This window comes from Stylophora pistillata, chromosome 10 (assembly GCF_964205215.1).
Source record: "Stylophora pistillata chromosome 10, jaStyPist1.2, whole genome shotgun sequence".
Lineage (NCBI taxonomy): Eukaryota > Metazoa > Cnidaria > Anthozoa > Scleractinia > Pocilloporidae > Stylophora > Stylophora pistillata.
In genome coordinates this window covers 10,256,177-10,279,547 of record NC_142528.1, presented here as the reverse complement: position 1 = coordinate 10,279,547, position 23,371 = coordinate 10,256,177, and the positions used below count along the sequence as shown (strand labels likewise).

At 38.6% G+C, this 23,371-nt stretch overlaps 1 protein-coding gene and 1 pseudogene across 1 annotated transcript; both read right to left on the bottom strand.

Moving 5' to 3' along the window:
- Positions 1–7,730: 7,730 nt before the first annotated feature.
- On the bottom strand, positions 7,731–9,261 carry LOC148721780 (tetratricopeptide repeat protein 28-like; annotated as a pseudogene).
- A 2,335-nt stretch (positions 9,262–11,596) lies between these two features.
- LOC148721779 (uncharacterized) lies at positions 11,597–12,813 on the bottom strand. The gene is made up of 2 exons (XM_088736625.1): positions 12,801–12,813; positions 11,597–12,150 (listed from the first exon to the last, which is right to left on the bottom strand). The coding sequence occupies exon 2, from the start codon at positions 12,124–12,126 to the stop codon at positions 11,650–11,652; it is 477 nt and encodes a 158-aa protein (XP_088592751.1). The 5' UTR covers positions 12,127–12,150; positions 12,801–12,813; the 3' UTR covers positions 11,597–11,649.
- Between the last annotated feature and the right edge of the window lie 10,558 nt (positions 12,814–23,371).

The following is a 23,371-nucleotide window of genomic DNA, read 5'->3' as shown; positions in this document are numbered from 1 at the left end:
CGTTATTTTAACTATCACCTTCCATCATGTATCCAATAAAAAGTACTTTATTACAAAAATATTTCTTTTGCAATTGACATATGCCTGGTTCAGTTGGGCAACCTGTTGAATATAACAACACAAGAAAGCAACAGCTTTTATAATTTAACATTTTATTATATTGTAATGTTTAAAGGCAACAAAAACCAAGTGAATTAAATTAGCTGCTTTCCCTAACATCATGTCAACTACATGAACCGGGAGTTAGGCTGGGTTAAACAGAAAATTTTATTATATTTCAATCATATATGGGTATCTAACAAAGACAACAACCTCTTTTGCTCTTGCTGACATTGTGAAAGTATCCCAATAAATCTTATTTTGAACTTTAAAATCACTGATTGTTTATGATCGGTTATAAAATAAGGGTCCTTGAAAATTAGTTATTAGACAAGCTACTGTCCACATTTGGTTAATACTTCCTGCAACAGTGAGGTTGAATTATGCTATCAAAAAAGTGAAGTTCCTCAAGTTAACCCTTCTAATGGCCCTCTCTACGTGAACTCTTCAATTATGTACCTGCTTGCTGCTATTTATTCCCTTCTTACAAAACTTCCCCTTGCTTGATAGGAAGGTAGGCATTGTAACCGTACATCCTATTGGCTCTAAAAGATCACCAATGGTAAAACCCTTGTCTGCCATAATTTCGTCACCCTTGTCAAGCAAGTTTAAAAGTCCTGATTGGCTTAATAATTCTTTATCAGATATACTTCCCTCAAAGAGTGAGCTCACATGAATCACCTCACCCAAGGGTGACATAACAACATTGCCCTTCTATGTTGTGTGGCCCTTGTATGATGAATAACATGGACTGTTTAAAACCATGCTAGAAGGTGCCTGCACCTTGATTTCAAAAGCATCTATAATACCACGGCACTCGGAATACAGTAACTTAAAACATTGTGGCAAATGGTTATCAATTTTAGTTCTAGATGGCCAGATAGGGAGGGTCTCCGATACAAAATACAGAAAGTTAACCCCTGATATAAAATACAGAAAGTAAACCCATGATAAAAATACACGACTTACAGAAATATTGAAATCCTCAGCCAATTTTTCACTTAAAGTACCCAGCCTTAACTTAGTGAGGCACAAGTAAAATTGGTCAAATAAAGAAAGTTTACATGTTTTGACAGTGCTCCTCATGACTTCTACATCAGATTTTCCCTTATTCCTAATTCGCTGTATTTGTGACCAATCACTGATAACTTGTATTGGAATCAACACTGCGATATTATCTGCAACAAGGCAAACTCCACCCTTGGCCCTCTTAAACAAATCCTTTCCGGTTGTTCTTCCCAGGTAAAGAATACTGCATATTGCTCGCTTGTTCGTCCTAAATTAGAATATGCGAGTAGTGCGTGGAATCCATATAAACAGTGCAATGTAAAGGTAAAGAATACTGCATATTGCTCGCTTGTTCGTCCTAAATTAGAATATGTGAGTAGTGCGTGGAATCCATATAAACAGTGCAATGTAAAGGTAAAGAATACTGCATATTGCTCGCTTGTTCGTCCTAAATTAGAATATGCGAGTAGTGCGTGGAATCCATATAAACAGTGCAATGTAAAGTTAAAGAATACTGCATATTGCTCGCTTGTTCGTCCTAAATTAGAATATGCGAGTAGTGCGTGGAATCCATATAAACAGTGCAATGTAAAGGTAAAGAATACTGCATATTGCTCGCTTGTTCGTCCTAAATTAGAATATGCGAGTAGTGCGTGGAATCCATATAAACAGTGCAATGTAAAGGTAAAGAATACTGCATATTGCTCGCTTGTTCGTCCTAAATTAGAATATGCGAGTAGTGCGTGGAATCCATATAAACAGTGCAATGTAAAGGTAAAGAATACTGCATATTGCTCGCTTGTTCGTCCTAAATTAGAATATGCGAGTAGCGCGTGGAATCCATATAAACAGTGCAATGTAAAGGTAAAGAATACTGCATATTGCTCGCTTGTTCGTCCTAAATTAGAATATGCGAGTAGTGCGTGGAATCCATATAAACAGTGCAATGTCAATAAGATAGAGATGGTCCAACGACGTGCCGCAAGGTTTGTCAATTATGATTACTCTCGTCACAGTAGTGTCTCTCAGATGATGAAATCACTGGGATGGGATTCCTTGGAACGTCGAAGACTGATAAATCAAACCTGCATGTTCTACAAAATCTATAGGGGCCTTGTTGGGATCTCGCTACCATCCGAGATAATGCAAGTTACCAGACCATCAAGGTACCCAAATTGTGTACCGTTCCAACAGATTTGCACCCTGAGTGACACATACAAATATTCCTTCTACCCCAGAACTATCAGAACTTGGAACAATATGAACTTACCTCAAATCCCTAACTCTTTAGATGATTTCAAGGCCAATGCGTCCTTATATATTTAAAGACAGTAGAGCTTTTATTTATGCGGTGTATATTAATTTTAATTATTTATTTAAGTAATATTATTGTGTTATAATCAATGTTATTATTTATTGTTATTGTCATCACTATTTTGATACTTTTAAATATAGTTATAAGTTATATACTGTGAAAACTCCTGTATAGTTTTAACTGTTTTAGGAGTAAACCTATTAAAGCATTAAAGCAAAAGTACTTATGAGGAATTGGAAGGATGAGAGGCCAGAGTGGAATGTAACAGTGACATTTGTCTAACATTTCTTGCAGTTGTTTACAGAATGACTGTTTCCCTAAAATTTGTAAACAAACGATGTAAACAAAATCAAAATCAAATTGTTTTACCTCGAATGTTTTCCCTTCTCCCAACCTAATATTTATAATCCATCGACGCTTTAAGGCTTTTTCTTTTGGAAATTGATGAAAAGAAATGATAACTGCAGCTTTGATCTATTATTTTGGCACAAAGGCACACAAAAATTATCTCGGTTCGGCATGATTGCAAAGGTGACCTTACCAAGCGTGACCTCGCTTTCATGTTGAATTAGGTAATGAATAATTCAAGATGGCGGCTCCGTGATAAAGGCGAATCGGCTGATAGTTTCTCCCGGGGAAATTTGATGTTCTTAAAACATATTTTTGCCCGAGAATGCTATACTTTGAATTCCATGGAAAGCAATGATGATGATTTTATTGATAATTTGTTCATTGTAATGTATTTTTTTTAGAAAGTGAATACAAAACACAGTTCCTCAGTACTTTAAAAGTTTCATATCATATCTCGGAATGATTCTCAAGTGATGTCAACAATTTGTGCTAATCCTTTCACTTCCAAGATCTAAATATCTAGTCCCTGCACTATTCTCCATGTGTTTCTTATGATCTAGTTCTGAGAATTTGATGGTAAATCAAGCAATTTCCTATCGTTGATATTTTTCCTTCTTCTCATTATCTTCTACCTTAGATGTATATTATATTTTAAAGAAAACTTCCTTGTTGGTCACTCCTGAATAGGTTGAAAGTAATACTTCTAATACAGAACTCTCTGACTGACATGAGTACTAGGCACTAAATCTTGGTCCAGAGAGTAAATACATAATTATTACACGACTCGGGTAGTCAGAGGGCCAATAACTAAAATCAGCCAATCAAAATGCTCTATTGCCGGTAAATATTCTCTCAGTATTGGACCGGGCACTGTCCCGAATGGTCCCGAATGATACCACACTTGTGTCCCTTTGAACTTCAGTCGTGTAATAAATCTCTTATTAACAAAGCTTGCTCGGGACCGTACTGGAAGAATATCGGCCCTCGGTCTTTTTTGTACGGACCTCGCTGCGCTCGGTCCGCACTGTCAAGACCACGGGCCGATATTCTCCCAGTACGGCCCTCGCGCTTGGTTAATAAGATATATATATATATATATATATTGTGGGAGGAAAAAGACAAGTAAACTACAAGTTCATCCCTACAAGCCTGTTTCGTGGTCGCCCACTCATCAGGGGATTTGTGATGAGTGGGCGACCACGAAACAGGCTTGTAGGGATGAACTTGTAGTTTACTTGTCTTTTTCCTCCCACAATATATACTTCGCTCTACTTCTATGTATTGAGCACTGTTCTACGAGAATCAAGTCACACTTTATATATATATATATATATATATATATTTGACCTCAAACATGGACATGTGATCAGGTTGTTATCTGGTCTACCTTCCATGCTAAACAACTCTTCACATAAATTCATCATTCTTCTTCTTCTTCCAATTTTAAAATTTCGTTTCCAAGGCAGTGTGGCCGAGTGGTCATCGCAATCCGCCGCTCCCGGATTCGAGTCCCGCCCTGACCACTCCCTGGATTTGTTTCACGGTAGCTCCGAGTTCAAATCCTCGGCCATGCTTGTAAATAGCCAACTGATTTGCCTTCGGCCAGTTGGGATTCTTAATAGTGTTATGTTCAATTTGAATTATTTGTTTCAGTTGTTTGTATGTGGACCGCAATGAGAAATACTGGTTCTGCGAGTAATTGTGTCATCCAATAAAAGTCATTGTTTATTTGATTTCATTTCATATTATTTAAATTTGTCATTATCTTAATATGCAGTTTCTTAGAAATCGACCTTGAAATAAAAGCTAGCGCTAAGAAGTCACGACGTTTCGACCTCTCTGAAAAATGTGGCGAACGCTAAAATATGTGAAAAAGTGTAAACAATATACAATCGAAGAGAATAAAAATATAAAGGAATAAAAGAATAAAATAATCGTAACACGAATTGTTCTAAACAAATAGTTTGGCGCGAATTGAATCGCACTGTTTGTTTAGCGTTAGTTTCAGTTCTTTGATAAAAAACATTTCAAAAGCAAGACAGTCAAATTTGTTCTGACACTTCCTTAAGATTCGTAAACTCTGTGTGATGTCTTCTGGCTCCATGTCGTGCTGCTCTCTAAGGTGGTGTCCGATTGCCGATCCTTTGTGTTCTTGAATTCGTTGGTGTAAGTGTCGGCACGTGTAGCCGACATAGCCTGCACGTGTAGCCGACATAGCCTGCATCACACAGGCCACACTGAAATGAATACACCACGCATTGTTGACTCACAAGAGGCGGTCTTCCCTGACCCTAATTTCATTCTTGATCTTTTTACTTGTATAAACTGGGCTAATATCTACGTTGATCTTCCGACTGAGGTCAGCCAACTGTTTTCGTACTACATTTGCAGTTTTCTGGTCCTTGTAGGGCAACACGATTCTGACTGAGGCTTCTCTTTTATCAGCCATTCGGGTATGTGAATCCTCAGACACTTTTGATTCAACGAATCTGCGAATGGTTGACTGCACAAGGTCATCAGGATAGCGCAGTCGGGAGAAGATCTCTTTAAGGTGTTCCAACGCTAAACAAACAGTGTGATTCAATTCGCGCCAAACTATTTGTTTAGACCAATTCATGCTACGATTATTTTATTATTTTATTCCTTTATTCTTTTATTCTCTTCCCTTGTATACTGTTTACACTTTTTCACATATTTTAGCGTTAACCACATTTTATCGTCTTCAACTTGCTTCAACATATTTATGCTGATTTGGAAACCTTACTCACTTGAAAATGACCTCAGATAGGTCGATACGTCGTGACTTCTTAGCGCTAGCTTTTATTTCAAAGTAAATTTGTAATTATCATGTCATTAAGTCAACCCTTTAACTCCCGTGAGTGACCAGGGAAGAATTTCTCCTTACTATATAAATACAATATTGTACAGACAAGTGATGAGAATTAAAAAAAATATATCAATTATAAGATTACCAAACTAACAAAATGAGAATCAGTTGGCAGATAGTTAGGAGAATTACTAGTGAGATCTTGGGAGTTAGATTCCTTTTCTTAGAAAAAGTGGACCTCCTGATAAAAATCCTCTATAAATGGAAAGTGGCAGACATGGAACAAAGTTTACCTTACTATATTCTTACTTAGTTCATCTGGTTTTCCAAAAAATGAGAAAAATCCTTAATTGCCATACAGAAAAAGTTCAACTTTAGTGTGTGAGCCGGGTAACGTCTGCCAAAATGATGATTGTTAATTTATTCCTTATCATGTGTAGAGGGTCACAGAGCAAAGTCGATTGAATCAGTCGATTACAATTGAGTTTGATAATCATTAAAAATTTGATCATAAAGTAACCGTACTTTGTGGCTTTTATGAAATTATTATTGATCTGGGAAGAGATTTTCCAAATTTTGATGAGGGGTTCATTGCCTAAAAAATTTCAACCCTCTCTGTCAAAATATGTCCCAACCCTTGAGCGTCCAATTGAGAAAGTGATGAAATATTTGCCTTGCGGCAACTCGGACACTTTTCAAAAGCAAACCAAGCATATGGCCATCAGTGCCTTCTGACCAATTCTTTAAAACTCCTAGTTTATGGAACATTGGAATTCGACATCTGAATTGATGTTTGAATCCTCACGGAGTCTCCTTTTTGAGTTAATATTTTAGAGTATACAGTGGTATTTTGCTCACACCAGTCAGATCGCCACAGTAGGGTGTGTATCATGCACCAATCAGATTGCAGCATTCGGGTATATCACAGCGTTTGGATATCTCCTACCAATCAGAGCATTTAAGTATTGCTTTCTTGCCACCGAGGTCAAGTACACACGGTGCCGTGCATAAAGAGAGACATTTCCAGAAATTTTGGACTCATTTGGTAGTGGTTTAAAGCCTTTGGGAGAGCCTCGTCGATTAAGGCCGAGATTTATCGGGATATGAAAGGTTGGCAGGCATTTTTTGTATCTTTTTAAGTTAAAACGTGTTTTAATTTGTTGCCTGTGAGTTAATCACTATTTTATGATCACATCTACATGCTACAGGAGAATTGAAAACCAGACCATAGTAGTGTAAATCAAGTATTCATTTTTAGTTTTCCCTTTCACATTTTAAACATTTAGTCAATTTCCTGCGTTCAAATTTCCCATTCTAATTCATTTTAGTTCCCTACTGGTAAACTAAATAGATCTAACGGCTGAATTTCAGGTTTCAGTTTCTCTCGCTATCAATTCAGCATATTGTTTACAAAAGCACGCAAAAATGTACTATTTGATTAAAAAAAAGTGAAAATGTCTATGCAAGGAAATACTATTGTCAATTTTAGGTTAATGTGCAGGAAGAAGAATTTTGTGTAGGATCAGTCGCTATTCTGTTCCTTCTCTGTCTCATTGTTGTCCTCCTCAAGTTTTTCCTTCTCTGTCCTGTTGTTATCCTGCTCGAGTTCTTCTTTCTCCCTGAAGCAAACATTATACATTTCTCACAATTTCAACAGATTTCCCATATTCTACCTCAATGTCACTGGCTATGATTTTGTAAAATTCCAAATGTTTGTCGACCATATCATGATTGATACGAAAGTCTCTTTTTAATCGTTATTCAGTTGTTATCTCGGTTTTTTTTTTTCAAAATAAAGTTAACTTTTTTAGAGTCAGCTTAAGTTTCACAAATTACCTTCATCGTCATTGCATCTAGCTAGGCATCGACCATGAACGATTATTTTTGAATATCTTCCATACAAAAGAAACTCTAATCTTAGAAAGCATTTTAACAAAATCTTCCCGCTCCGAACACTAGATGAAATAATCTTTCTTCTTCTTGAAAGACAAAGAAAAAACAAACTAACAAGCGAACAAAAACAAACGAAAAAAACAAACAAATGAAAACTGGCTAGTAGTTGGTCAACTGAACTATTTAATTGTGCTTATCTGTTAATCATGTACAGATCATTGCTTGTTATAATCAGACTTACCCTTTTTCCATGAAGTCAAATGTCACGTTATCCCCCATAAGCACAAACGGAGCCCATTGGGAAGGTTTGGGAAAGCCGTTGCTTCTCAACCATTGAACGGCCTGGTGAAGAGATTCACTTGCACTTTCTCCACGAACAAGGTGTCTATAGAAATGTTTCATGAGCTTCGCCGTTGCTTTGTCTTCGATAGCCCACGATGCTACCAACACTGAACGAGCGCCGGACGCTAAGAATGCTCGAGCGATTCCAATAACTCCTTCCTTTTTAACCAATCCACGCCCACTGTGACAACAGCTGAGTACTACCAGTTTAGCTCGCACTTGAACTCCTCCAATGTCGGACATTGTCAGGAGGTATTCGTCCTCATGTGGAAAAATGTTTGTAGTAGATTGAGGAGAGAGGGCAATCTCTCCTCTTTCGGCATTTCCATGTGCAGCAAGATGTATGAGACTCACTGAGGGTATTGCTTGAAGTACCGCCTGCCTTGTCGCGCGACTTCCTGACAAAGGCTGAACGCCCAGCAGTCGACCAATCATCTCTGCTTCCTTACGTGCACAGAGCAATGGGGTAATATCAATGAGCCGTCCATTGTAATGCACTTTGCCAACCTTAGGATCACCCACAACTAGTGCACCCGTTAGACTATGATAGTCCGCTGGACATTTCTGAATAAGTCGGAGAGTCGTCAGAGAGGGGATGATGCGTATTCTGTACTTCTCCGACAAAGACTTTCCGGCTGGTTCATCACACAAGGCAGCAAATGGGACTCGGTACAAGAATCGATCCGGTACAATGATGACTTCAGGCTCCGTAAGTAAATCTGCCACAGGTGCGACGATCCATTTGTAGCACAACTGATGAGTTCTTTCGGTATCTTTGGTTTCGTCACCTCGCAAATTTGCTCGGCTCCCTACATGAAGAGATGTCGTCACGTTGTTATACAAGGATCGATCTTCGCAGTTCGCTGCGGGTAAAACGCCAAAGCCGGCGGCGCTCTTTTTGAAAATTCCTTCCACTTCACAAACTTGCTCAGCAATGAGGGTGCTGTCTTTCACTACATCTGTTTTTCGAAAGTAAACGCCTCCACTTGCTTTCAATACCAAAGAAGAACTTGCCGCTCTCTGTACGAAATGTACAAAAAAAACACAGTTACTTTCTCTTTTCACAATGTTTTCAATCCCAAACCATGATTGTGGATCAGCAGAGATGTAGTTTTCCAGGGAGTACTTGTCTGCCATGAGTTCTGCGAGAACTCTTGCTCGTCCCAGCTCCTCAATATAGAGAGCATCTCGAAATTTTCCAACGCTGCAAAGCATGTGAGTGAGTAACTGGTAGGGATAAGTACCGCGTTCCTCTAACAGAGAAATTTCAAATTCACTGTTCCCTTTCAGAAAAGTCCTGATTTGTTCATATTTTTCAATACATTGAAGAAGAATGTTCCTTTGCCTTCACAACCTTTGACTGCGATACCTTTGACAGTGTAATGCCGAGAAGGCTTTCAAACTCAGTCATTTTATGTCCAATTTGGCTGCTTGTGGAATACGCTTTCTCTAAATAATCTTCTGCCCTGCCACATTCACCAAGCGATTGGTTTAGATTTCCAAGGTTTGTGTAAATCATGGCTTCGGCCTTTCTATCGCCACGTTCTCCACTGATGGTAAGCGCCTTCTCATAATATTCTTTTGCCTTCTGATAGTCATTCACAGAAGCAAAGACAGTCGCCAAATTTGCAGTAGCTTTGGCTTCCAGTTCTCTGTGACCAATCGTTAAACTGACACTGAACGCTTTGTCCAAATGTTCTTTAGCTTGCCGATTTTTCGAAGTTCAAAATAAACACATCCAAGATGCAAGTATATTGAACCTTCTCCTGATCTGTCGCCAATTTCTATCGCGATAGCAAGTGCTTTCTCGTGATATTCTTTAGCCTTCTCATATTCGCCAAGAGACTGAAAAACAAGTCCGAGGTCCTCGTAACTTGATCCTTCTCCTGATCTGTCGCCAATTTCTATCGCAAAGGCAAGTGCTTTCTCGAAATAGTTTTTAGCCTTCTGAAACTCGCCAAGGTCATAAAATACTGCTCCGAGTTTCCCGTTAATTCTTCCTTCCCCTTGTCTGTCGCCAATTTCTATTGCGATGGAAAGTGCTTTCTCGTGATATTCTCTGGCCTTCTGAAATTCGCTAAGGTCATAAAACAATGCTCCGATTTTCCCGTTAATTCTTCCTTCTCCTTTTCTGTCGCCAATTTCTATCGCAATGGCAAGTGCTTTCTCGTAATATTCTTTAGCCTTCTGATATTCACCAAAGTAATGAAACACAAGTGCGAGGTTCCCACAACTTACTCCTTCTCCTTGTCTGTCGCCAATTTCTATCGCAATGGCAAGTGCTTTCTCATAATATTCTCCAGCCTTATCAAATTCGCCAAGGTAAAGAAACGCAAGCCCGAGATTCCCGTTACTTTTTTCTTCTCCTTGTCTGTTGCCAATTTCTATCGCGATAACAAGTGCTTTCTCGTGATATTCTGTAGCCTTCCGATACTCGCCAAGGCAGCAAAACACTGGTCCGAGTTTTCCGTTAATTTCTCCTTCTCCCTTTCTGTCGCCAATTTCTATCGCAATGGCAAGTGCTTTCTCGTAATATTCTTCAGCCTTCCGATATTCGGCAAGGTGGTAAAACACTGCTCCGAGATTTCCGTTAATTCCTCCTTCTGCTTGTCTGTTGCCAATTTCTATCGCAATGGCAAGTGCTTTCTCGTGATATTCTTTAGCCTTTCGATATTCGCTAAGGGAATGGGACACAAGTCCAAGGCCACCATTACTTACTCCTTCTGCTTGTCTGTCGCCAATTTCTATCGCGATGGCAAGTGCTTTCTCGTGATATTCTTTAGCCTTTTGATATTCGCCAAAGGAAACAAACACATCTCCAAGGTTTCCGCTAGTTCTTCCTTCTTCTTGTCTGTTGCCAATTTCTATCGCGATGGTAAGTGCTTTTTCATGATATTCTTTAGCCTTCTGATATTCGCCAAGGGAATGAAACACAAGTCCGAGGTTTCCACTACTTGCTCCTTCTCCATGTCTGTTGCCAATTTCTATCGCGATGGTAAGGGCTTTCTCGTGATATTCTTTAGCCTTCTGATATTCGCTAAGGGAATGAGACACAAGTCCAAGGCCACCATTACTTACTCCTTCTGCTTGTCTGTCGCCAATTTCTATCGCGATGGCAAGTGCTTTCTCGTGATATTCTTTAGCCTTCTGATATTCGCTAAGGGAATGAGACACAAGTCCAAGGCCACCATTACTTACTCCTTCTCCTTGTCTGTCGCCAATTTCTATCGCAATGGCAAGTGCTTTCTCATAATATTCTCTAGCCCTCTGATATTCGCTAAGGGAATGAGACACAAGTCCAAGGCCACCATTACTTACTCCTTCTGCTTGTCTGTCGCCAATTTCTATCTCGATGGCAAGTGCTTTCTCATAATATTCTTTAGCCTTCTGATATTCGCCAAGGGAAGAAAACACTGCTCCGAGTTTCCCGTTAAATCTTCCTTCCCCTTGTCTGTCGCCAATTTCTATCGCGATGGCAAGTGCTTTCTCGTGATATTCTCTGGCCTTCTGAAACTCGCCAAGGTAATAAAACACATTTCCGAGGTGTCCATTACTTGTTCCTTCTCCTTTTCTGTCGCCCGTCTCTATCGCGATGGCAAGTGCTTTCTCGTGATATTCTTTAGCCTTCTGATATTCGCTAAGGGAATGAGACACAAGACCAAGGCCACCATTACTTACTCCTTCTGCTTGTCTGTCGCCAATTTCTATCGCAATGGCAAGTGCTTTCTCATAATATTCTCTAGCCTTCTGATATTCGCTAAGGGAAGTAAACGCTGCTCCGAGGTTGTTATTAATTCTTCCTTCTCCTTGCCTGTCACCAATTTCTTTTGTTATGGCAAGTGCTTTCTGGTAGTGTTTTTTTTGACATCTGTAATGCACCTAGGCAGCTACATACGTTTCCAAGTCTTCCGTGAGCCACAGCTTCTTCTTTTTTGTGACCAATCGTTTTCGTGATGGTGCGTGCGCTTTTAAAGAGTTGCTTTGCCTCTACAAAGCGGCTTTTTGCTGTATATTTGTCTCCCAGTTGGATGGCTTGTATTCCAGCGTTGTGAAGCGTTTCAAGAAGTTTATTAGCATGCCTCTCCGCATTTCTGTTACCACAGATGGCGTAGTACGCATTGAATAATACATCGGAGATATCAAGGTGAAAATGAGAGTTAAGGTTTTGAAGTAGAATTGCACATTCATTACATAACTCAGTCGCTCGTAGGCCACGATCAGTCTTGAGAAGAAATGTGGCGACATCTAGACCTATCTGGACTGATTTAAGCATCTCTGCTGGATTATTCATAACGGCTCTCTCCTGTTTGTTGTCCTGAAAAAGAATCAACAAAAACGGAAGCTTAAGAGGCTGTCTCTCCGTAATTCCACCTGGTCAATTTCGCGTCAAAAATAATTTTGCCTGAAACACTGTCAACAGAGGGACTTTTCCTAGGAAAGAACTAAATTAGATTTGTTTTGATTCGAAATAATCTTCAGACTGCATGAGGGGCCATAATTATTTCCCAGTCCGTAGGGACCGTCGCAACGTCTCGAAAATTGAAAAATAGGCATATTTTGTAACATTGTAAAATATTTGATTCGCACAGTTGAGCCACGAAATTTGTATCAGATTGCTTGAAAACCTTTTTAGTTTGCCAAGAAAGTTAAAATTTCCCCTCTGAATATATTCGAAAAGACGAATTTGAGCATATTCCGACCACTATAGATTGCCAACGGCCGATGGCTGTAAATAACCTTAATTTAGACGTTAAGTTTTGGGACTTGGGACCTGGTTTACAACTCTATCCTACACAGCCGTTAAGTTTAGACCTTTATAAGCAAAAACATTCAAAAATCCCCGTACGAATTCGACTTTTCAAAAGTTATGACCGTTTGATTCAGCACATGTAAGAGCATTCGTCAGTTTTTCATCTACACCAAAATCGAACCACTGGAGCAGATTTCGTCATAAATACAGCTTACCCGCTTTGCAGCCCGACTTCATGTCTAACTTAACTTCAGAAATTTTCTAATAACCAAATTGGTGAAGTCCATGACAACCTCAACAAATAGCCAGGTGTTGCCTTCGAAAAGTGGGCGGCATCCATCGTTTTCGTGGTATCAAAACAAATGTCGGAATTATGGCCATATTTCGCCGCGGTTAATCGTTCATTTAACATCGCTTCAGAGCTGAATCTTTCCACAGGAAGATAGCCCCGAAGATTTCTGGATGTTGTACAACAATTCGTTTTGATGGTCTTTGCTGTAAAAACTTAACACAGCAGCTGACGTATCGGCAGGGTTCGCGCAACTCCTCCGAATAGTGGACGAGCTTGATCAAATTTGGCTCGCAAAGAACGTGGCAGACGAACTGCGGAGGTTCCTCAACGAGGGTAAAAAACCCACTACTAGAGTCACTGCGAGGAAGATGAGAGCGAATGTCCCGGCCACTGTCGTAAGTTTGGTCCAAGCGATCCAAACGATCCAGATTTCCAGGAACGATACTCACATCAACTCACGCTTCTCTGCTGCCAATGCGACGAGGTCACCTCCGCTTTGCAGAAGACGCAACAGATTGCTAGTTGAACCAGCTGCCACATGGCCTCCATGTGGCATCACGGTACGTCTCTTACGACGAAATCACAACAGTTGTTTTGGTGCGAGCTTTGGCCCAAATGTTAATCAAGTTCCAAAATAGTGAATTCTGACATCTAACGCACCTCAACATTTGTGTAGATCTTATTTTAATTTGAACCCTGCTCCACATTTCAGGGATGGGTGGGAAGGTGAGATCGATAGACTGAAGCGGTTGCCAGAGGCGCCTCATATGCTGACGTCTGTTCTCAACCTTACACTGCACCCGTAATTCAGCCTCTGGGCTGCAAGTGGTCAGATATAAACTATATTACTATATTACCATTACAATACCTGATTGGTAAGATAAAATTTACATAAAAATCATGTTTACGGGGACCTATTGGAACGAGTTCTGCAAAGATAGTATTAATTTCCCTGGACATGTCGAGATGAACTGCATTTTTAGTATTTAGCTGCTTTTTCCGGCCGGTGTGCAGCGGGTACTGGCAAGTGCGACGTGGTCGCCAGTTTTTGCCCATGTTTCCTCTATGCTTTTCGCAGAACCAAAGTTGTTCAAGTTGATCAGGGGAAAGGTCATGTGGCAACCCTGACCTGTTAACGACAAGCTCATATTCTTGTACCTTTCCACTGAGCTGACCTAGGTGACATGTTTGTAGATGATCACTGGTGTCACCTCTACATTCTGAAAGCTTTATTAACCCCACTAAAGACTCACTACAGACTGAAGCATCTGTGGTTTCGAAAAAGCACTTACATACCATACTACACTTGCAGGACTTCCAGAAAAAAAAAAAATGGGCCAGCGGGTTCACCCGCAGTGGTCAATGCGGACTTCTGTGAAGACAGCACTGTTACTGTGCGCGATAGTACAATCGTTCAGCTCCAAATTTTAGCCCTCAAACCTCGAAACATGGACTTGTGGAGTGCTATGACTGATTCTTGAAGAAAATGCAGCTGAAATTCAAAGTTTCAACTGGACATTAAGCGCGACACATGGCTTTGGTTTCGAGTTTAGTTCGCAACAGTGAGTTAGAGAAGAGTGTCGGTAGATACCGACCGCTGAAGTTTAAAGTTATTTGCTGGAGTTATCATTAAGTTCACCAGTTTGTGGAGCGAGGCCTAGGAACATCTGAAATTAAACATAAACCCAAGATGCGTCGAAGGTAAACTGTATTTATGACGAAATCTGCTCCAGTGGTTCGATTTTGGTGTAGGTGAAAAAATGGCGAATGCTCGTTCACGGCTGTGTAGGATAGAGTTGTCAACTGGGTCCCAAGTTCCAAAACTTAACGTCTAAATCAAGGTTATTCACGGACATCGACCGATGGCAATTTATAGTGGTCAGAATATGCTCAAATTCGTCTTTTCAAATATATTCACAGGAGAAATTCTAACATTCTTGACAAACTAAAAAGGTTTTAAGCAATCTGATATAAATTCCGTGGCTCAACCATAGTTAGTAGAGGGGCACTGTGCGAATCAAATATTTTACAATGCTACAAAATATGTCTACTTTTCAATTTTCGAGACATTGCGACGGTCCCTACGGACTGGGAAATAATTTTGGCCCCTAATGCAATCAGAAGTTTATTTCGAATAGGACCAAATCTAATTCACTTCTTTCCTAGTTGACAGAGTTTCAGGAAAAATTATTTTTGACGCGAAATTGACCGGGTGGAAGTAACAGAGACAGCTTCTTAAAAAGTAAACCTGATAAATCTTGGGATACTTTATAAAAAATAAGCTGTTTTAAAGGGAAGTCATCGTGTTTTCCTTTTCACCAATGTCAGAGGGCAACATTCCTTCTTCAGTATTTTATTTCAAACCAATCACAAGTACATCAGCTGGCCAGTTGAGTTCAAATAATCGTACGCGTGGAGCAGAATTGTGTGTAGCTATCAAAAAAGTGTTATGCTTGGATTCAACTTATCACATGCCACACAATTAGTTATCTCTGAATCTGGTCGCAATTTACTGCTTGAAAATGACTTTCCCTGAGAGTTTCAAAGTGAGCGGTAAAAGTCGGAAAACAATTGAATTCAACTCAATTCGTATTTATTGAGCAAGCAATTGGAAACATTTTGAACTTCTACTGATCTATTGATAGGACGGGTTAGAATGAGACGACTTTAGTGGGTGCCTTCCACGCGTCGCGAGTGTATATTGATTAGACGGGATGAGACGATTTTAGCTGATGCCTTCCACGCGCTGCGAGTGTCTCGCGCGTGTCTTCGCCGAGTTCACGCCTCTACAACTCGCTTAGCTGCCTTGCAGCTGAAACAGAAATTTCTTGAATGACGGTTTCAGTTAAGGAAAACAGTTTCCTCGGACTTTTTGATTAAAATAACGGCAATTATGTTATTCGAGTAAATCAGTTTTTAAGATATACTTTGACTTACCTCGAAGAAAACTATTTCTGTTATTTTAATCAGGAGGAACGGTGCAATCGCAAGCCGTTCCTTATTTCATTGCGAACAAGCAATAGCGGAACAATTTCAGTTGTTTTATAAAGGAGGCTTTTTCTTCCTCACTCATCTTGCATACGCCCTTGTCACTCGCTTCGGCTGAGTGAGTAGCTGAAGTCGAAATGTTCTTTACTGGATCAGTTTTTCAGCTTAGAATTGAAAAATGTTTGAGTGAAGGAAGTGCATTTCAACCTTCAATAACTGAAATGTTAAAGTGGATGACATGTTCTAATTTTTTTTATCTCTTTCACCATATTAATGTCCAACTTAAAATTATACTAAGATGAGAAAAAACATATTCTCATACATCATAGTGACTTTACCCCCATGTTAATATTTGTTATCGCAGTTAGGAGGGTCAACTTGATGGAGGTAGGTTTTCTTCTTAACAAATGGTAAACACCACAGCGTACACTATTTAAACAATAGAGTGTTTCTGTCGAGGAACTATGGGCTGATAGTTGCCCCGCGGAAATTTGATGTTCTTAAAACAAATATTTTCCCGAGAAGCGAAGCTTCGAGGGCAAATATGCTAGTTTTAAGAACATCAAATTTCCAAGGGGCAACTATCAGACCGATAGTTCCGAGACATAAACACTCTATTGTTTTTATTGTTCAACGCTAAATTTTCTTCCGCGTCTACAGCTTGTCACAAATGTCAATAATTCGCAACCTTACATTGGCTAAATAATACGTTATACCTGTCAGAATTGGAAAGTCACAGTTTTTCCGATCTGCCTAACTTTGCGGCCGTCAAACTATTCAGAAGTTTTTCATGGATGAGTACTATCAATTTAGGTACTTTCCGCGGACGGGCGCTATCCATCCGGGTTTTTTCCGCGGGCGGGCACTATGGGCTCATAGTGTCTCTCCACGGATGAACACTATCGCGTCACGGGATCGATTTAAACCAATAAGAGCCGGAGAAAATTTAGTGGTGAACGATAACGAATTATGGATGCACACGGGAGGTTGCAAAGCACGAGAGAAGCATAAGAGTCGCGCGAGGCGATAGCCGAGAGCGACTCTAGCTTCTGGAGTGCTTAACAAACCTCTCAAGTGCATCCATAACACAATAGTAAACACTCTGGCGTTTACCATTTGTTTTATAACATAACATTGATACACTGTAGCAAAAATATTTTTCTTTTATTTAACAAATCTTAGGTGACCAGAAAAAAACAAGCGCGCGCGGAAAACTAGTCTTTGCATTTGCTCACGTCAGCAGCTTACACCCATGGGTAAATGATTGACGCTGAACTGACCGATCAGAGCGCGAGCTTTACTTCGGTTATGTTATGAATTGATATGGTTTGGTACAGTGAATTTTGAAAGCTCTTGCAGCCACGCAAAACTTTTAATTATACTTGATATTTCTGTACTTTATTGCAAGATCATACGACAGCTGTCAAACTGACTTTCAAAAGGACGCTGGCAAATTTAAGTGCTCACATGTGAAACGTGATTCAAAGTGGTAATCGAACTGAGTGGAGTGTAATTTGGCATGAAATCATACGTGATATTTCAAAATGTAACGAGCGCACAGCTCGAGTTTGGTTTGAATTTCAGACCAAAATTGCAAAACAGTAGATCAATAGCCATTTTATTACATCTGTTTTGAAGTCGAAGAAATTCAGTCACTTGATACAAGTTTCTTTGAGTCTGTACAAATAGTTTATTGATCTTCTATATTGAGCCGGTTTGTAAAAAAGTGCAAAACTTGTCTCTCATTTTCCTGTAATTTGAACGGTTTCTTTAAACAAGCGTTGAATTTTGAGCAGTTATTTGGTTTAGGAAAGCTATCTCAAGGACCAAGAAAAAGATGCGATTTAGAGAATAATTGTGCAATTTCTGAATAAACGCACCGGTGAGAGCTAATCATATTTCAGGGATCACAGGTGCTTTCAAAATGGATGTAAGATAGGCTAAAATCAATATGCAACGCGCGAATTTACAGGAAGGCGTGAAGCGTGAATTTTTCTAAAATTCGTGCATGAAACAGGATCAGGACCCCTCCACAAACCAGGGTCCTAATGACCATTACCCTGCTATTATTTCCATTGTGGTTTCATGTAGAATACAGGAAAATGAAAATATCTTAAATCCATCCGGAGATATCCATCCATGCGATTTAGATTTGTTTTTGCGAGGCGGAAAAATTTGATGGACACAAACCCAACGAAAAAAAAAAAATACACAAACATATAATAAAACGGAGTATGATACCATTCAATTGTGTCTAGATGAGAAGCTTCGTGCTGGTATTTTTAAATGTGTGGTCCACGAAGATAAAGCCGGTTTTTCAGGTTTAGAAACTCGATTTATTGTTTAGAGATGTACGAAATACAAACATATAACTGTTATCAATGATTACAAAACTGTAAAAATTTTGATAATTTTAAATGCAGCATAAAGTTGGGCAAAGAACAAAGATTCTTACCACTCACTCGTTTTAGTATAATTTCAGACATGAGCAAAGAGTTTCCAGCAATCGGATTGCTCGAGCAGTTTCTTATATGACGCTATATAAACCGCTCCACATATTTTATATAAAATGTTAAAATAAAATGTTAATAAATGTTACTAAAATGTTGTGATTTTAGAAATTTCTCTTTTGTTCAGCTCTGAAATTATACTAAAACAGTTATTCGCCTCAGGTTCGGTGAATATTGTCGAATAATCCCCTCGACTTCGTCTTGGGGATTATTCGACGATATTCACCGAACCTGGGACGAATAATTGTTAAATCAAAACGCTTTGTTTTCAGGGGAAGGAAAATATTTCCATGTTAATCAAAACCATTCGCATTACTCATTTACGAACCTCTCCTAATGTTTTTTTTCTGTTAAATCAATAACAGGAAGCAAAAAAATATAGAAGTTAAAAAAAAAAAAAACCAACATGCTTCTCACCTTTAGAAACAAAACATGCCTTTTCTTGTCAGATCCCGATGGTGTGACTAAAGCAAACAAAAGTAAGAAAATGACATGAATCTTTGCCAGGCAAACAAATGTATATGCTTTACTCATACGGTTGGTAACAGGAAATCATCCAAATTAAAAAACAACCCAAAATGGAAGAAAATTTTCTTCCCAGGTTTCCCATAAGATTTATTAAAATAGCATACGGGATCTTCTTCATTTCCATCATTACAGAAGAGATGAACATGTAGCTTCTCCTTACAATATCAATATACTAATACATCAATCAAGTGGTGAGAGAAAACAGATCGACTCATCATTCCGAGGGTGTTATATCTATGATTAGCAAGTTTCAATCCTAAACGTTTTAGCTCATAGTATTTCTGAAATAAATATTTAGCCACTGCCTTTAAAAATGAAAAGATCTCTATATATTAAGGAGACCAGAATCAAGAAACTGATGTCAAATTTTCTCTGCAAGGCAACGAAGAATACAAAGAGCTAGTATAAGATGAAATATGAAATTTATCGGTAGAAATGATCATCTTAAATACCAAAGGATGGATATTAAATTACAGCTTGCCTATAAGATATCCCAATAAATGTTGGAGCTCGCATATCATTGTTAAGACTCTGGTGATTTTTAGATCACCAAAGTCTTACCGATTAAAAGATTGCGCTTCGTCCAATTTTTTAAAACCTTCAAGTTACAGATGTGAGGAACATGTTGCTTCTCTTTCCAATTCAGTGAACCGAGCGGCAAAACTTATCAGCTGAGGCTGTTTTCCACACTCATTACCAAAATAATCTCCTTAGTGACTAATAAGGTAAGCGATTTGAACACTCGAAAGGTAAGGAGACGCTTGAGCTGTAAAGAGAAGCAATTTGTGAGGGAGCCGACAGGAAGAATTTCTGATTATAAAGTAAAATCAAAAGGTTAAGGTGACACTACCTTAAATATATTGCAATCAAATCAAAAATTGATTCGAGTTTGGAAAGTCTTCACAAATATTGTCAGATTCTTTAGATATATTGATAACTCTTTTATCGCTTGAATTTCCTTGAATTTTAACCCGGAAGATATTTATTTTGAAAGTGGAAAAAAATAATGATTACTTCATCTTTTCAGCTGTTAACCTTTTAAAAATAAACACGCCATCTTCAGAGTCCTACTTGTTTAAGTGATGATACCGAAAGCCGTGATAAACAAAGATGAATGCAAGCAGCTCGTGTGAGAAAAAAGCAGTAAGTTCGATTGGTCGAAAACTTCACTTAAAAAGTCTGAGACAAGAGATTAATTAAATTCTGCAGTCGATAATCTCTTGGTCTCAGATGTGTCGACATGACTTTCCGTTTTGCTTACAATACTCATTGAAAAACACTATGGTTCCTTCTTTTTACTTCAGAATTTACTGTTCTTGAATTTGATTTCTGTTGCACCTGATCTGAGGAAGCGAAGAAATGTTTTTAAAAAATCGTGAAAGGAATGTAAGTTATTTTTTTCCTTAATTCTTGCCTCTTACCCTTGAACAAGGAAGTGCGTCTTGTTCAGTATTCTGATCGTATGACTGAGGAAGCCGAGAGTAAGAAACTGAAATAACGCTTTCGAATTCCCTGCAAAATAGAGATGAAGGACAATAACTTGTGTGAAAAAAAAAATAACAGCTTGATCGGTTTAAAAAAACTCGTTTATAAAACCTTTGACAGAACTACAATCCTTTCCAACTTCCCCGTAATTGAATTTAAAAAGAAAACATGGCATCTTTGTTCTTTTACGTCAGGATTTTCTTTTCTTGCATCTTGTGCTTGCCTTTACTCTTTCAGTCTCAGACTCTGACAGTAAAAAATTGCGGTTTAACGTGCAACTTTTTCCTACACGTTATCAATATATTATTCAGCCAACAGTTTTGGCGTATAAAGAAACTTATCAGCTGGAGGTTGTCAAATTGACGCAATACTTCCTTCTCTAAATTAAAGTATTCAAGTATAGAAAATTATTGAGTATATTTAAGTGTAGAAAGGAGGCTTAATAAAATCACGGAAGTCAAAGGCCTAGAGTTGAGTCAATCATTTTATTTTACGGACTATGATAAGTTTAGGTCAAATTTTTAGGAACAACTCTTTGCCAAAATCTAAGATTATTTCCAGGTTGAAATCCTCTGGCGGTAAATGTTCAGTTCAAAACATTTCAGTTTTGTAAAGCGAGAAAAGATTGTTTCTAAATTGATTTTTGACTACTAACCTCTTAAAAAAAGCGTGACTTCTTAAATATTCTTGTCGTATGATTAATGAAACCAAAAGTAAGAAACTGAAATAAAACTTCCTCTACAAAGCAAAGATAAATGCAAATAGCTATAATTAAATTGTAAGAAATACGAGAAAATAAACTTGATAGAGGAAAAGAGATTCATAAACCAAAGAGGGAACAAACGAGTGTAATCAAGTTCGATTTGTAAAGAGCAAAAAAAAAAAAAAGCTGTCTACGAACCTGAAAAACAATCGCTCTCCATCTTCTTAATAAATTAGGTAGATAGGTAGATGGGTAGGTAGGTGTACTCAATAAATTGAGCGCACAAAATAAACTTATGACACAAAATAGACTTGTCCGCCTTGAATTGATTTCAAATTTGGCAATACTCTGTATATATTCTGCGTTAAGAACCACCGACGCTGAAAAACCTTAAGCTACTGAGGACGGCCAAGGTAACAGCATTAGACGTGCCCAAACGAAGATTTTATGAGAAGCCTCTTGGTTAGCTCAATGGATAGAGCAAGCTGTTGCGGTGTCCCTGCCATTTGGCGAAGCGATTAAATTAAATTAAATTGGAAGAAGAATCATCTCTGCTCATGGGACGAAGGTTTTTCTCCAAAAAAATTTCGATTTTGAATGCCCCTACTTTACCTATATTTTTTACATCGGGAACACCAACGAAGGTCACCATCTTCTAAATCTTAACATTTGTTTTGCCGAAGATAAGTTACTCGCGCGTGAGATTAACCTTTGTAACTTTTCAGGAGGTTTAAGTGCACATATTGTGAGGCATGTCTATTGGATTAAATTATACAGGTGTTTTGATTGTTATCCAAACACTGGATAGGTAGGGATGAAATGAATTTCAGTGACTCAACAAGGCAGATGTACCGATTTTAATGCGAAAGAGATTTTATCTCCCCAAGATATGAAAATATTTTAAAACATAGGGGGAATTTATTCAGAACGACGTCCTTCTATAGCAATAAATGGCGTATCAGTTTATGAGTTAATATAGGAATGGTCTATGCAATTAAGAGCAGCTCTGATTGTAAAAGCGCGAAAATGTGTCATATAAAACTGATGAAATGTCACACTAACGCATCGGCCATTAACAATTAAATATCGTACTTACCACGACTCTAACCCTGAACACTTTGTTGCTTTGTAAAGTGAAGCAGCCAAAGTTAAAATTTAAAACATTGGAAAATGTCTATTTTAGGCTCATAGACTTATAGCGAATCTCAGCCTACTCCTGAGGTGCTGGGATAGAGCCCCCCCCCTTCCAACAACACGGCTTTTATACGCTGTTGATTAAATGACTTTACAGAGGTCGGGGGGTGGGGGTGAGAACTCGACCTTCGGTCTGGTTGGGATGTGCGATGAACTTCTTGAAGCCCTCAGATCATTTGCAGCGGTCTTACGACGCCCCAAAAACGGACTTCGCCACTGATACATCATAAAACCGTTTAAGTAGACGGCCACAAAGTTGTGTTACTCAAGAAAGTGTGTTAGACTCTCTAGAATGTTTTTTTTTCTTTTTAATTTTTTGGTTTACAAAAAGTAAACAAGGAGAATATAGAAGTTATCTATTTGCTAAACGAAAGCAACTTATTTACTTGCTTCCTTCGAAACTGAACTGGGATTAATTTAGAAATGAGACAATTGTTTACATTTCTTCCTGAAGATGTCCGGTTTCTTGACTTTGAAAAAACATCCAAAAGAAAAACTTCACAATTGCCTATGTGGTGAGCAAACAAAAACCAAATTTTACTCCTCGCTTGATCTATGGTTTTCAAGTTAAGGCTATACTTCAAATGGCACCATTTTACAAAAATTAAAGGTGTTCGTGCCGTCGCGGAAATAGGGCAAGATGTTTAATACTTAAAACTAACATTATTTTGCGATCTCAATCGAAGCAATCTGAGTCACTTCAGAAGAAAAGGCAGATTGGTTTTGATCTACATAACATCCTGATTGTTTTGTTTTGTCTTTTTGATATATGGTGGCAACACATTCAAGCAGAGTCACTTACAGTCGAACCTCGATTATCGGGACCTCGATTATCCGGACTCTTCGATTATCCGGACTTTCTTCTCTGGTCCCAATTTTTTCATGAAAATTAATCAGTTGTGATCTTGAAAACTCAGAGTCGCAAAAAGCCCAATAATCCTTTCAAAAGACTGTTGAAACAGCGTATTATCCTGTGCGCTTTTCAAAATTCGCAAGTGCGACGAGACAGAAATATTCTGATGCATTATCTGTAAATACATACAGGCCGTGTAGATATCACAATTAAAATGATGTTTTCTTTGCTGT

Coding starts and splice junctions, on each gene's coding strand:
- LOC148721779 (XM_088736625.1), bottom strand. CDS start 12,126: ATGAATAATCCAGCAGAGATGCTTAAATCAGTCCAGATAGGTCTAGAT.